This window comes from Lolium rigidum, chromosome 7 (genome assembly GCF_022539505.1).
Source record: "Lolium rigidum isolate FL_2022 chromosome 7, APGP_CSIRO_Lrig_0.1, whole genome shotgun sequence".
NCBI classification, from domain to species: domain Eukaryota; kingdom Viridiplantae; phylum Streptophyta; class Magnoliopsida; order Poales; family Poaceae; genus Lolium; species Lolium rigidum.
The window spans coordinates 3,708,177-3,722,913 of record NC_061514.1 but is presented as its reverse complement, the minus strand read 5'-3'; the positions used below and the strand labels follow the sequence as shown (position 1 = coordinate 3,722,913).

The 14,737-nt window shown below is 43.4% G+C and overlaps 1 protein-coding gene across 1 annotated transcript; it reads right to left on the bottom strand.

Annotated features, from left to right (window-relative positions):
• Window positions 1–7,092, bottom strand: LOC124675178 (probable LRR receptor-like serine/threonine-protein kinase At1g56130). Its single transcript, XM_047211249.1, has 24 exons — window positions 6,917–7,092; window positions 6,202–6,394; window positions 6,049–6,120; window positions 5,887–5,958; window positions 5,710–5,781; window positions 5,516–5,587; window positions 5,323–5,394; window positions 5,170–5,241; window positions 4,541–4,612; window positions 4,372–4,446; window positions 4,194–4,268; window positions 3,983–4,054; window positions 3,825–3,890; window positions 3,665–3,724; window positions 3,287–3,331; window positions 3,117–3,181; window positions 2,637–3,016; window positions 2,359–2,557; window positions 1,970–2,131; window positions 1,764–1,882; window positions 1,282–1,492; window positions 964–1,195; window positions 734–881; window positions 1–642 (listed from the first exon to the last, which is right to left on the bottom strand). Exons 1-24 carry the CDS (start codon window positions 7,008–7,010, stop codon window positions 289–291), a joined length of 3,054 nt encoding a protein of 1,017 aa, XP_047067205.1. The 5' UTR covers window positions 7,011–7,092; the 3' UTR covers window positions 1–288.
• Window positions 7,093–14,737: the final 7,645 nt, after the last annotated feature.

The window sequence follows — 14,737 nt, the reverse complement described above, 5'->3', positions numbered from 1 at the left end:
TTATTCACAAGCAGGCCCATGTTTCGCCTTCTTCAAAATTCAGATTCAAAAGCCAAATTATTGCAAAATCTTATGCGCGTCCAAAGAGACCAAATAATACACATGCAGCTTTTTACCTGCTACTCCTAACTACTAGAGTGCTAGTTACAGCGCCAATGCAACTAGGAACCCTAGCAAATGAAATCAAATGTACACTTCCACAAAAAACTGACTGCACCGACACCATTCTCAACAAATCTGCGGCACAAGAAGCCGCCATGGACCGATCGACCGGCCACGATAATCATATCAACGGCCTTCGTAGAGGGCAGAGCTCATGATCTGCGACGAGCCACGCGCCGAGTCGGGGGCCCTCGGCGCCGAGCTTGACTGCCCGCTGACGTCGGAGCTCATGTAGCTGGTGTCGCCGCCACCCTTGATCTGCCACTCCGTGATGTAGCTGGGCTTGGTTACCACGTCAGGGGCCTCGACGTCGCCCGTCAGCATCGCCACCACCCTCGACATGGGCGGGCGCTGGTGGGGCGAGCCCTGGGTGCAGACGAGCGCCACTTTGATGGCCCGGAGCACCTCCTCGCTGTTGAACTCCTCAAGCCTCGGATCGAGCATGTCCAGAGGGCGGTTGTCCTCGTAAAGTTCCCAGACCTGAAAGCATCGATCATGTTTTATTCTGGGAAATGGCCTTTAAACCAAAACAAAAAGATCACTAGAGCCTAGAGTTCCTCCTGGCGCTTACCCATTCAAATATATAAACCTTGTCTTCGTCCTTAGTGTAATAATTAGGCCTTCCAGCTAAAGTCTCCAACACCACAACGCCAAACGCAAACACATCAACCTTCTCTGTCATATGGCCTCTCATGGCATACTCAGGTGCAAGATAACCACTTGACAAATGAGAGGAAAATCGTCGTTAGCAATACTTATAGAAAACAAACGTAAATATTAGCAAGATGGAAATGCACTTACAATGTGCCAGCAACTTTCGTGCTGACATGTGTCTCCTGATCATCATAAAGTTTTGCAAGCCCAAAATCTGAGATCTTAGGATTGAGATTAGCATCAAGTAAGATATTGCTGGCCTTTATGTCCCTGTGCACAACACGTATGGCAGATTCTTCATGAAGATAGGCCAGACCTCTTGCAACGCCTAAGCATATCTCAAAACGTGTTGGCCAGTCTAAATGTGCACTCCCCTTTCCTGCAAATGTAGGTTTAAGTTTTTAGTTGTCTATACTAAGCCTGAATTTGTAGATATGCAGCTGCGTCAATCAACAGAATTTGTACCAAACAGAGCACGGTCCAGGCTTCCATTCTCCAAGTACTCATAAACCAGCAATGGCTTATTGCCCTCAAGGCAGCAACCATACAGCTTCACGAGATTACGATGTTGCACTCGAGATATAGTTTCTATTTCCGTCGCGAATTCTTTTTTCCCCTGACGAGATGCTTCAGACAGCTGCTTCACTGCCACAAACCTACCATCAGTTAACTTTCCCTGCAAAAAGATGACACTTTTCAGCAATGGAAGTTTCAGGTAACAAACTGTCATTATTCACTCTAAAGACAATGAAATAGATCCCCGCTTCATTTTAGAAATTTTATGGACATGTACATGCAGAACAAATAATGCAAAAATACAACCCGTATAAACAGGTTTGTCTTTTAAAGTTCTATAATGTTTACTTATACTACTAGCTTACCGGAAGCTCCTTCCAGAAAGAAATTTTTAAAGGAAATTCAAGATTATAAGTACAGAATGAACTGACCTTATAGACCGACCCATATCCTCCTTGACCAAGAAGGTTATTAGAACTGAAATTTTCAGTAGCTGACCTCAGTTCACTATAACTGAGGACATTAGGTCTTCCCACAATACTGTACAACTCTGCAAGACATCACAAAAGATAAGAAACTTACTTCGACTACTCCTTTCCTCAGTTAAAATACAAATTGATCCTAGTATATCTCATACCTTCTTGCTCCAGTGATAGTTTTCGCCTTTTCTGTATCCAAAAAATGATTCCAGCAAGTGCTGCCAATCCTAAAACTGCCACACCAACTACAACTCCCACAATCACACCTGTTTTACTACCTTTCTTCTTTGCCGCAGCGCTACGTACTGTAGGGGTGAAATCTGACAGAAAGTTCACTTGTTAGAAATGTGATGTCAACAGAGTCAATATATTTCAAGTGAGGTTGAATTAAAGGTTCTACTATCTGTATAGTATCAACCCTCATTTTATATTAATGCTCTAGTATTTTCGTTTGCTTTTGTTTGCAACTGCTCAGGATAGCATCAGCATGGACAATATATGGTAGTCAGAATTAAAATCATTAATTATTTCAAGTTAAGGGGAGTACTTGGTGTTGCACTCAAAGCTGATATTGCAGGCCCGTAGTATCCTTGATCAGGAATGCAGCAAGTGCCCTTTCCAGCCCAGAAGAGATGAATCTCAAGAAAGTTCTTGGTAACAGGAACAGTGTACTGCTTCCGAACTGCAGTGTAAGATTTCCCTCCTGCCGCCTTCTTTATGTCAAAGTTCTGCTCCTTACGCTCACCCTATACAAACAAGAAGAACGAAAATATGACTGGCTGATAAGCTAACAATACTGCTTATCGCTTACCAGTGAGAACCTACCTGGACATATATATCGAAAACCCTTCTACCTCGGCTCTTCCAAGATTGAGTGTCTGGGAAGTCAAACTCTGCAAATTGAAGTGTAACTGTATAGTTTCCATTCTCAAGTCCAATACCAAAGTATCTTAAAGATGACGGCGACATCCTTGCATTCCGGAACAGTTCCGTATCTAGTGTATTCTGAAACTGCTGCGAACTGTAGATTATATAACTTCCATTTGATGCATCCATGAACCTTCCAACATTGCTAACACCCCATGTTGGTGCTCCTGTAACATAATATGATGCAGGTCCAAGACTGGCATTATCAGGTTCATACAAAGAACCATCTGAGCCTGATATGGATCGAACACTACCAGAGTCCACAGCAAAGGAAGAAGCTGCAAGCAAGTTAAATTATTTAATAGTTGTATTAGTTTTTGCAAGCTTACAGTTCCTCAAGTAGGCATATGCTTAAAATTGCAAACGCAGAAGCCTCACACTGTGGAGAACCAAGAAAACATGGTGTATCACGCTGAAGGCACGTCCACCCCGTAGGTAAGACACTGCAAATGTAATAGACTGACATTTTGAACCCAAAATACAAGCTGAGAGAACTTACTAACTATCTATTCGGGTCTTGAGAAGATATTATTAAAGTATGGACAAACCTGTTGCTGGAACTGTCCGCAGTGAAATTGTTGCTCACCAGATTCCTAAGAGAATGAATAATAAGCAACAATTAGAATGCACTGTTCATACTTCACAGCATATTTAGGGTTTATTTGATATAGCTTAAATAAGACAACTTTAGTGAGGCTTAAATAACTGGCTCGATTAGTGCCAGGCTGTAAGATTAATGTCTAACTTCCCAAACAATAGGCATCCTACACAATTTTATAAACGCTTAAGACAGATGCAAAAAAACAGACTTTCATATTTATCAAATATGATTCTTACTTATTTCATGTGTACACTATAAGCCTAATAAGCCTTACTTGGGCGGATTGGTTCAGCCAGTAATGGGAGTTTCGTAACTTGGAACTTACAACTGTGAATTTCTAGCCCAAGAAGGAACGCTTCCTGATAGCTGATTGTAAGAAAAATCTCTACATAATAAGAATATGAAAGCACCATTAGAAATTGAATAAACATCTCCCTGCTTTTATTATGTAAATACTGTAAATAAAACTGAACCACATTGCATACAAATTTTTAAGTGAAGATCCTATTGAGCTTGGAAGGCTTCCTGAAAGGCTATTGTTCCCAAGAAATCTAGTCACAACAAAATTTATAAAGATTAGCGAGAAGAATGATGAAGGTTTTCCTTCCACAGAAATATGCTTTGCAGTCAAGAGAGTCCATACAAGAAGTTGAGTGAGCTCAGGTTAAACAAAGTTTGTGGTACTTGGCCTGTGATATTGTTGAAACTCAAATCCCTGTAAAAAAGAAAGACGGGAAAGATGTCATACACCAATATGCAATCCATAGCAATGCACTTACGTATCTTGCACAAATGGCACTTGACTGTCGAAATAAAATGCTTACAATAAAATTTTTTTTTGAAACAATGCTTACAATAAACTTAATTTCGTGAAGTTCGAAAAGTCTACTGATACAAGCCTATCAGATATCCTACAGTTCCTCAAAACCCTGCAAAAAGAACATAATACAAGTTTTAGGATAACAAGTCGATGAATTACAACAAATTGGAACTGTAATTTGAGCCAATAACTGAATAACAAGTAATGCATACAGGGTGGTCAAAGATGTCATATTAGTGACAAATGCCAGTGAAGAAGAACTTCCATTTACTATATCACCGATTCGTCTGCACAACGGAAGTATATTATTAAATTTTCTCTGCTGCAACCTTGACATTTAAGAATGATACTTAGCTCTTATCACTGGTAATAGTTACTTACAAGCTTGTCAACTGGCCAAGATTGGAAAGAGTAGCTGGAAGCGGACCTTGAAAAGAATTGCCTTGAAACCTCCTACAATTCCATAGCTCAAGTTAGTCATTGAAAGAATCCCCTTCTCGATGGATGCAGCAACCTAGTAGTAAAAGAGGAGAGAGATCTATCCTTCCGACATCAAAAGAAAGTGAATCTATGCAGCTAGAACCTAGAAGTACAACTTATTATATAAGAAAATACAGGGTATATATTTCGAGTGATTCAATGCTTACTGATACATCACTCTTCTGAAACTAGCAGCCATAAGTTTGGATAGTGGGGGAAGGAGGATGCAATGTTTTGTAAGATGCCACATACAGAGATCAGCGTGGTCAATAAAGGCTCTAGGACCAAAAATGATATCTCTGGGACAAAAGCAGTTATTTATTTTAAATGAATCTCCAACTTCCACACCTACTTATGTTTTGCACAATCTAAAGCTTAGCTTGTATATAACTACAGAAAACTGCACAGGTATCTTTCAAAGCTCCTTGCATAAAATATTCACTGAAATGTGTAAACAACATATCCCATATTATTTGCAGCAATTTAATTTTTTAGAGAATTACTATGACTGAGATCAGAAGCAATCTTACAGGTCTGTTAAATTAGTCCAGCTCCCAATATAATCAGGTATTAGCCCAGTAAAATCATTATCTGACGCCCACCTAAACATAGAGAAGAAAAGTACATAAGATCGAATGGTGTGGAACATTATAATGTCAACAACACGTTGAGTATAGACATACAGTGTTTTCATATTCGTGAGCCTGGAAAGTGAGGATGGTAGTGGACCAGTAAGGCCAGCACTGTCAATGTACCTGTTATTGATTGAGAAGTAGAGAAACAACACAAATTAGACATGCAACTGACTAGTCCATGTGAAAAGACAACTGGCTTGGCAGAAGAAAACTGATTCTCGAGAATTCAGTAAATACATACAGTTGCTCAAGTTTTGGCAGGTTTCCCAGTTCCGAAGGAAGCGAGCCGCTAAAGTTGTTTGAGCTAATGCTCCTGTAAATACACCAAAAACTTGAGGTTAAACATGTATATTGTAAAAAAGCATGAAGCCTATCAGCATAGTTACCATTGAAAAAGAATTTAACTCTAAATTTGTAGTTACAAAAAATCCTTACAGTGATACAAGATTTGTAAGGTTCCCGAGCTCCTTTGGTACAGGTCCAGATAACGCGTTGATGCCAAGAGACCTTATGTTTCCAAAGAGAGAAAGCGTGAGATTAAATGCAAAGAATTCGAAAGTAATACGTGTTCATTTCATCTCATGAAATCATGATCAGAGTTGTCAATCTCACATGTATTGCATAGCAGTCAACCCCCCGATGAGCGATGATAGAGGCCCTGTCAAGTAATTCTGCCCCAAATCCCTGAAATAGCATCGAATCAGATACAATGATAAAGTGAACTTGGTTTGGGAGACTGGAATACTATGCAGAGTCTCGGTTTCGAGTTCGTACAGATTGGTCAGGGCAGTGAGGTTCCACAGCTCTTCCGGTATCGGTCCGACGGCGTCCAAGGCGTATATTTTCCTGCATCAGAAGGGTCTTGTCAGCCGTGGGCAATCCATCGAACACCCTGTGGGCGAGAGAGGTAGCGCGGTCGGCACTTACAGCCTGGTGATGCGGCAGACGGAGGTGTTGCCGGTGCCGGTGCAGCGTTCGCACTTGATGGCCGGGTTGAAGGGCGGGTTGTTGTCGATGTTGGTGTTGTCGGTGGCGGCGCCGGTGCAGGGGTCGCCGCTGATGTTCCATGTTGACAACGCCTTCTTGCCGAGCTTGGCGAACACCGCGTTCAGCGCCGCCGCTGCGAGACAAAAGAGCCGGGTCAAAAAAAGACGCCCATCCAACCGTCCGATGGGGATCCGACGGGCGACAAGCGCTAGAAAAAAACCGCGAGTGAGACCAGCCAAATGAAACCGGACATGGTTTCTGACTTTTCTGTCCGGAGGAGCAAATGTCAAAACAGAGACGTCGACGTGCGTCGATGGCTAGATTGACCTTCCGACGGAGACATCCGGAACACGCTGGTTTGTTGGAACGGCAAGATCATGCGTTCATACTCTTGCAGATCATGGGGAACGAACCAAGGAGGGTGACGATGGAATGAAAATTCAGGAGAAACAAGCAGAGCAGCATGCAAACAAAACAGATAGCATCTCCTGTTTTTTCATCAGCAGCAGTTGATCGGAGAAGAGAGCAAAGCTGAGGCGAATCACTGGGCAATTCATCACGGGCAGCGAAAACCAGCTGGCGATGGTTTATCAACGAACAGCATGGGGGAAACCAACACTTGAGATTCAGGAAAGACGAAGTCGAGCATGCTCACCGTCGCCGGGATCGGTCTTCGCCGTCTGTTGAGCATGGGCAACCGCCGCAAGAAGCAGCAGCGAGATCGCCGCGCCATGGAGGAACCGCCTCATCTCCCCTCCCTCCCTTGCTCAGTTCTTCTGTTTGTAACTCGGTCTTGCTCTAGCTTAGGATATCTCGGCTTCCTGTGTACTCGGAGAGGGGAGAGGGGTGTGGTGGGGTGAACGATGAGAGCCGGGACAATAAGAAGAAACTTGGGAAAGGGACATGAGTATGGTGGGGCACTGGGCTCCCGGAGGCATGCTCACACGACGACGACTACGATGGTCAATGATATTCCTAACATATACCCTTCTACATATTGTCAATGTTAATTATATCCTCCCCAAAATAGATTGTAAAAATACACGGGCTAAAGTGAAAAATGTGAACGTGTCATCCCGCTAGATGAGGTGGCGTGAAGTACATCCCACCACTCGGAGTGGTTGAAGAAAGTTTCTTCTTTCGGTTTTGCTAATTCTCATTAAACTGAGATTTACCTTAGAGCTCAGCAGAATCTGCAACCGTTAAAATCGCGCCAAGATTCGTGCGTCGTCTTCTACCTTGCACACATCGAGCGGGAGGAGCGAGGAGGGAGGGGGCAGGGGAACATCCGCTAAGCCGATGTTGTGACGGCGCGGCTGGCCGCGGCGGAGACGGCGACGGCGAGGATGGACCTTAGGGTTTAGAGTGCGGGTACGAGGTGCCGGTGACGGAGAAGAAGGGGCGAGGCTTAGAGGGATGGCTGGGGCGGCGGTGGACCGACGGAGGGGGGAGCTTGGGGCAGGGCGGGGCGACGAGATGCCCGACAACGCGCCGGCCCCGGGCGGGGTGGACGGTGGTTCTTCCGATGGTGGTTGTGGAGGAAGCCGGAGGTCAAGAAGAAGATTATTGATAACTCTCAATTAACTGAGCCTTAGATATACCCTTTTTTTCTTTTGTACGAGAGATGAGTGACGAGGAGATGAGCCGATGCAACCAAAATATAGACACTTCCGACCATTGAGGATGGCGGAAAGATCCATCCCACCACACTCTATAGCGGGAAGTGTCATGTACTCATGTGTCACTTTTTCCACTTTCCGCCAAGTATTTTAACAATTAATTTCAGAGGGGGCATATTTAACATTAACAATATGAAGAGGGGTATATTTGTAAAAATATGAATCTTAAAAAAAAAAGGTAAGCCAGATGCAGCCAACCTAGTACAATGTTAAGACCCAACTTGATTTTTCATTCCCACAACCACAAGTGGAGCAACTAGATTAAGGGCCACTTGATTAGCTAGTTGATCCACCACGTGTGGTTCACGTTATAAAATGACTATAGCTTCGGGATGTTGGATTGGAATTGGATGGCATGCAGCCGCCATCACCGGCCCCGCATGCTACCCGACGCGACCGTTGCAAACATGACGGGGAGGAAGGAAGCTTGCCAAGCTGGACCGACCTACAGCTTTGACAATCCGCCTAGGGCTCCTTATTTTTCTTTTCGACCTATATATCATCGTTGCGAAATTGTTTTTCCTACGAAGTTAATAGATAAAACTATCACTTTTCGGTGGGATAAAAAACCACAACCTTTTTTCAAGACTTTTGACGCTAATCGTAAGACTAGTCATAGTGGGGAGTAACATAGAGTAGTAACATGCACATGTTACTACTCTATGTTACTACCTTCATAGTGGATAGTAACATATATGTGGTGTCATGCAAAGCTATATTAATTAGGTTGTAGACTCATCTTGTATTGAGAAGTGTGATGTTATGGTAACATAGCTAGTTACCACCTCACTCTCTTTCTTCATTTATTACCATGTCATGTCACCAAAATATTTTGGGGTGTGTGATGTTACTACCTATGTTACTCCCACTATGAGTAGTCTAAATTGAGCCGACTTAATCATATCAAATTACAATTAGTATTTTTTGCGAAAATCTCGAGAAAACGTGGTGATTTTTTCTCCCGAAACACAAGCAGATATAAAAAGGGGTCTTTTACGGTACAATTTACTGGTCCTATGGACTAGTAGTATTTTTAATAATTTACATGGTAAGAAAATCATGACACAGATTTGGGTTGATTTGTTACTCTAAAGTGCAATTGTGTCACATCAGAGTTTGATATACTGATGATACGTACGTGTTCATGAACTATTTTTTGTCCACAAGGTTTTAACCGACTCCCACCACATGGACACAAAAATATCTGATAATATTTTGGATGTATGGTTGTTTGGTGTAATGAGGCTCGGTTCAGCCAAAGATGCACAAGCAGTCTGCCACTATGTTGAGTTTTTTCACAAATGAATTTACTAGTGCTCCTTTTTAGTAGCCTCTAAGGTTGCAACTAAACTTAAGCATACCTATTTTGAAAAAATAAGTCGAGAGGTTCCATGCAAATTTTAGATAAATTCTATTTGAATTAATAATACCAAAATTCGAAATGTTTTCCGCAATTACAAATATTTCGGTAATTTTGTTGGGTACGATATAATGTCTCTCTATACGGAATATTTTTCCGGCCTTGGTCCTAAAAGCATACGAGCTGTCGTCCCAATCTGGTGTTGCGAGAGCACCGAACATTAGTCGATGCCGACACCACGTCGTCTACGGCGGGCCAGCTATGTCATTAGCACATGCTGGTCAGTCTGATTTAATGCCGGCCAACCGCTGGTCAGCTTTAATTAATGCGGTGACGGTTTCCTATGCGGTGGCAGGCAAGGCGTCCTATTTTCGCTGCCGCATGATGCGGCGGCGTTAATGCGCGTCGCCGCCTCGTGTACCTTCGGAATTTAAATAGGCTCTAGCGCAGCCCCCTCTCGCCCCCTCTAGGTCAGCTTTAATTAATACGGTTGATAGTGGAGGACGAAGAGTATACGAGTAACGGTCGGCGGAGGACAGCGGCTCAGCCTTCAAGGTGATAGCGGCGAGTCGAGCAGCTTCTTGTCCTCTTTCTGGGATGATGACATCGACGATGGTGGCAACCTTATGAACAGTGGCACCGGTGGCCTCAACTGGAGCCCATTCGGCCGTCGTGACTATTAGATCTAGGGTTTAGGACATTTTTAGTTAAATTTCGTTCAAATTTTAAAATCCTAAATATTTATAAGAAATTCTCATGTTTCGGTTAAATTTCTTATTCTATTTTATTCTTTTTGGGGGCTGCCGTGGAGATGTTCCTAATGATGTAAAATGAAATATCATCTGGTCAAGATATGGAAGCAAGTATAGCTATATAAGGAATGTTCTTGTATTACATGGTTGTGTTGCCGAAATATCAACAATCTAGTCTGCACGTGCAAGATCTTTCCTTTTCCATTTTTGCATGTACCCAGTTTGCCCTTTATTGAAAATATACTACTACTTCAATCAACAAGTATTGATAAATCTGAACCATCTAATTTGTTGGTTTGAACGGCTGGTATTTGTTTATCCCTACCGTAAAAAGCCTCTATAAAAATTAGCATTTAGCCGGAAAAATAATGGTTTTATACCATTAACTCTTCGATCGTGCGTGTCCGTGTCTTGGACGAGTTCTTCGTTCGACATGGAAAGGAACTTGGTTGACTCCTTCTCGCGGTTAGCTGAGACACACAGGTGCTGCCATGCCAAGGACGGATGCAAGAGACTGCCGACATTTCAGACGTATCCGTACACTTTTTTACAAAAATTCTACCGATTTATTAATAATCATCAACAGTAGTATAAAGATGCCTAATTTTAGACTCTGTACGCTTGAATGAACGGTTTAGAGAAACTGGTATGGACGGACTGTTTCAGGTTTGACAGCCCGCAAAAATAAGCAACCCCTCCCAACCCTAGCCCCTTGCACCCCTCCTCCCAACCCTCCCGCCGCCGCCGCCGGCAGCGCCGCCGGGGCAAAGATCTCGGGGCGTGGCGGCGGCGGGGGCCTCCCCTCGTGGCGCGTCGGGAACGGCGGCCAATGGAGCCTCTCACGCGGCGGCGGTCCTTCTGCCTCCCGGGGCGGCGGCGGCCGGATGAGGATGTAGGGGCGGCGGCGGCCCTCCCGGGGTCGATCCAGCTGCGGGCTACGGCCTCCCCGCCTTCCATCGGCGGCATGCCGGCGGTGGTGGCTGGTGGAGGCGGGCGCCTTTCCCTCCGCCTCTCGCCGGTGAGGGGTGATGATCTTGGGCTTCTCCCGCGGTACGAGGATGCCCGGGGCAACAGCCTTGGGTTCGACGGTGGAGGTGACCCTCTTCTTCGCCGGAGAGGATCGGCCTGCGGTTGGTGGTGGTGGATCTATTGATCTATCACCGCGTTCCGGCAGCGAGATGGAGGGGCTTGGAAGCCGGCGATGGTGTCGTCGGTGGAGGGTTGGAGTGACCAGCCTAGGATGGTCGCCGACGTGGGGGTCCGACCTGAATAAAGGCGGCGGTCCTAGGGCCTCTCTTGCGTGAAGAGGAGGACCTACCGGAGGCCTGGACTCGTGATCTGGCCCGAGTGTTGAGTTCCGGAAGGCTCCGCCGGCGAATGTAATAGTGCTTTTGCCTGGAGTTTGCTGGATCGGTGGTATTCGGTCGTGCGCACCCATGCTTTTATTCCGACCGATTAGTTCTGGAGGGAGCGGTGCGAAGCTCTTTTTCTGTGTTGACATCAAGTGACTATGAATCCATGATGAAAGTCGGAAGAAGAGAAATTGATGAAGGCCGGAGGGGAGGACTAGCTAAGGGAGATTCAAGTCTCCACGCGGTTGAGAGACTTGCTTGGTGTTCCGGGCTTCACGAGCAGCGGTATGAAAGTGGGGGCGACAACGAGGGGAAGTTCGGAGTCCTACCTTTCGGGTGAAAACCCAAGGTCCGGCCTTAACCGGTTGTGCCTGGCAATGACCTTGTTGGAGGCATTGTTTTGAGAGCGGGGACTATCTTCGAGGTGAAAACCTAAGATCTTTGATCGGGCGACGACGGTGTTAGAGCACCTGTTCCCTTCTTGGAGGCGTCGTTTTGGAGAGTCTCGTTTTTCAGGTGTTGTCTTGGCGGTGGATGTATTGCTGTTGTTAGGTCCAAGATACTGTAGCGGGACTTTTGTTTCTTAGTTTTCTTTTCGTTTTTTGGCTGTGTGCATCCGTAGTGCCATTAGGGTGGTGCGTTGTTGCAGAGGCTGGGTGTAATTGGTATCTTTTTTATATTAATATATTCCCCTTATCGAAAAAAAAAGACAATAGAGGATGGCTTCCTGGAGCTGCCTCCAGCACACCCACCGTATGTGTATTTTAGGCCTCATCAGTACGTGGGCATAATCCATAAGAGGTGGCGTCAGGAAAATATAACTTTTAGTTAAGGAATTACCCTCTAAATGTTATGCGACATGCTCCTTTCGATCAAATCTTGTGCATCGTGATTCATGCTACTGCAATTATTTTTTGGACGTATATAGATTGCAGCTAGAAAGTTAGTTCACGTTAAATAAAAAAATGGGTTGCAACTAGAGTTTTTGACTTACTGATTGGTTGCAATTATGATTTGCTCGACTGCAAGTAGGTTGCAACTAAGATTTTTCAATTATAAGTGAAGTTGCAACCAAGAAAAGTTACTTACTTCACCTCTAAACTGTTGTGGCAGATTTATACAAAATATAGATTAAAATATAATCTAAATTCAGTAAACCCATGACAAATATTTAGCGCCACAGAGCCAGAAGATCAACCCCGCTTATTTTTCTTTTAGACTTATATCCAAGCTCGAGTTGATTGTTTATTTTTTTGCGTGTGCGTGCGTGTCTTGGACGAGTTCTTCGTTAGATATGAATGATCTTGGTTGACTTCTTTTCGTGGTTAATAACTGAGACAGACGGGTGCAGGCATGACATGGATGGCGCCTTGACGGATGCAACCCAGATGTGTCCGTACACGTGAAAGAACGGCTTAGAGAAACTGATACCGATGGACTGTTTCAGGTTTTACTAGAGAAACCACGTGCAAAAATAAGCAACGGTCAGAGGATGGCGCCGTGAACGGACTGGAGGCGTGGAGCTGGTTCGAGCTCACCCACGGTTTACTCGTTTTATTATAGTCGAGAGATTACCTTTTAAAGATTATATGACATGCTTCTTTCGATCAAATCTTGTATCAGTTGATTTGGTTTTGCTAGTCCTTAGTTTACCGAGAATTAAGCTAGGACTCAGTAGGTTATCAGTTTGTTAGATTTACATTTTGATTTGTGCTAGTATGTGAGCTGTAGGTGAATTTCAACTGAAATTTTTGAGTTATAAATAGGTTGTAAATGAAACAAAAATAGTTCACATATATAAAAAGAATAGGTGGCTACTAAGATTTTTTGAGTTGCAAGTTAGATTTTCTCAGTTGCACGATTTTTGTTTGGTTCAAGTGGATTATAACTGAGAAAAATATTGACGTAGTAAAACATAAGCTCATGTAATCTAAAATCATGAGATAAAATCGTGGTATGACATCACTTAATTGAGAATTGAACTAATTCTTACAAACACTAATTAAGTTTAAAGAATAATAATGTTTCAACATCGCTGCTACGAGGGAAAAGAACTGGGTCAAAAAGAAGAAAAGGCCGATGGGATCCGACGGCCTAGAAACAACAGGAGTAGGCCTGCGATATCAGTGCCTATGCGAATAGCGGCAAAAGTCAAACACTGGAATATGATTTTAGAACTCAAAAGTCATTCGAGATTATGGGAATTTGTGGAACCAACGAAACCAGGACAAATGGAGGTAGAGCTCGAGAGATCTCTTTATTTTCAACATCTGAAAATCATATTTATATTTTTTTTTTAAAATTCTAAAATGGTTGAATGTAGTCATTGATGTATCTGATAAGTCTGAAAATCTTAATGTGGTTTTCTTTGTATTTTGAGTTACATAAAATGAAAGAAAAAGTCTAACAAATTTTATAGTTTTGAAATATGCACTATTCACCATGATCAGATCCGCACTTTTGCTATTTGTGTGTAGCCAAACAATAAATATTTCACATTAAGATTGTAGCACCTTATAGCATCCATCATTAACTACATCTATTTTTCATATTTTTGAAACTTTGAAATATGTGTTTTAATTTTTTGGAAATGAAATGTTTCTTGGAGCTCGGTCTCCGTCTGGAATGCGAAACTAGGGGAAATATTCAGAAGAAGCTAGTTTTATAGGCTTTCCTCGGCAGCATTTGATGGATAGAGAGGTGTTCTTGGTCCTACATTGCCCTTTTACAAAGGGTAGACCACTTTGGCTCCTCTTCAAACTTTAAAACTTCTATGGCCTTTTATATTTGCATCATGTTGGATGGCTTAACTAAATGGAGGACACGCCATTTTGGTTGACAAGTATTTTCAAAATCTATGCTGAAAATTACTAAGTAATTTCAATATAACCATACTAAATGACTTGACCTACCGGTTTTCTTACCTAGAGGGTCCAAAAACAATCTTTGAGGGTTCAAGATCTTTGCAAACTAGCCAACTTAAATGGCGTGATTTGGGTTTTGGGACCAAAAACAGCTAAACTGGAGTATCATGTACTTTAGTTAAGCGATCCATCATGGCGTGACCAAGTAGGATTATAAAAGTATTAAAAAATTAAAGGAACCAGAAATGGTTTAAAGTTTAACGAAGGGCCATTTAGGTGAAAGAACTTAACAGAGAGGGGGGGAAAGAGGCGAAAGGTTCAAGACAATTCAGGTTCATCACCATCAGGAGTCAGCAACGAAGAGAGGGGGAATCCAACAGTTGAGATTCGTGAAAGCTGAAATGTAAGCATGCTCACCGTCAGATGGATCGGTCCTCCTCCTTGGCGCCCGCTGAGCATTGGCAACCGC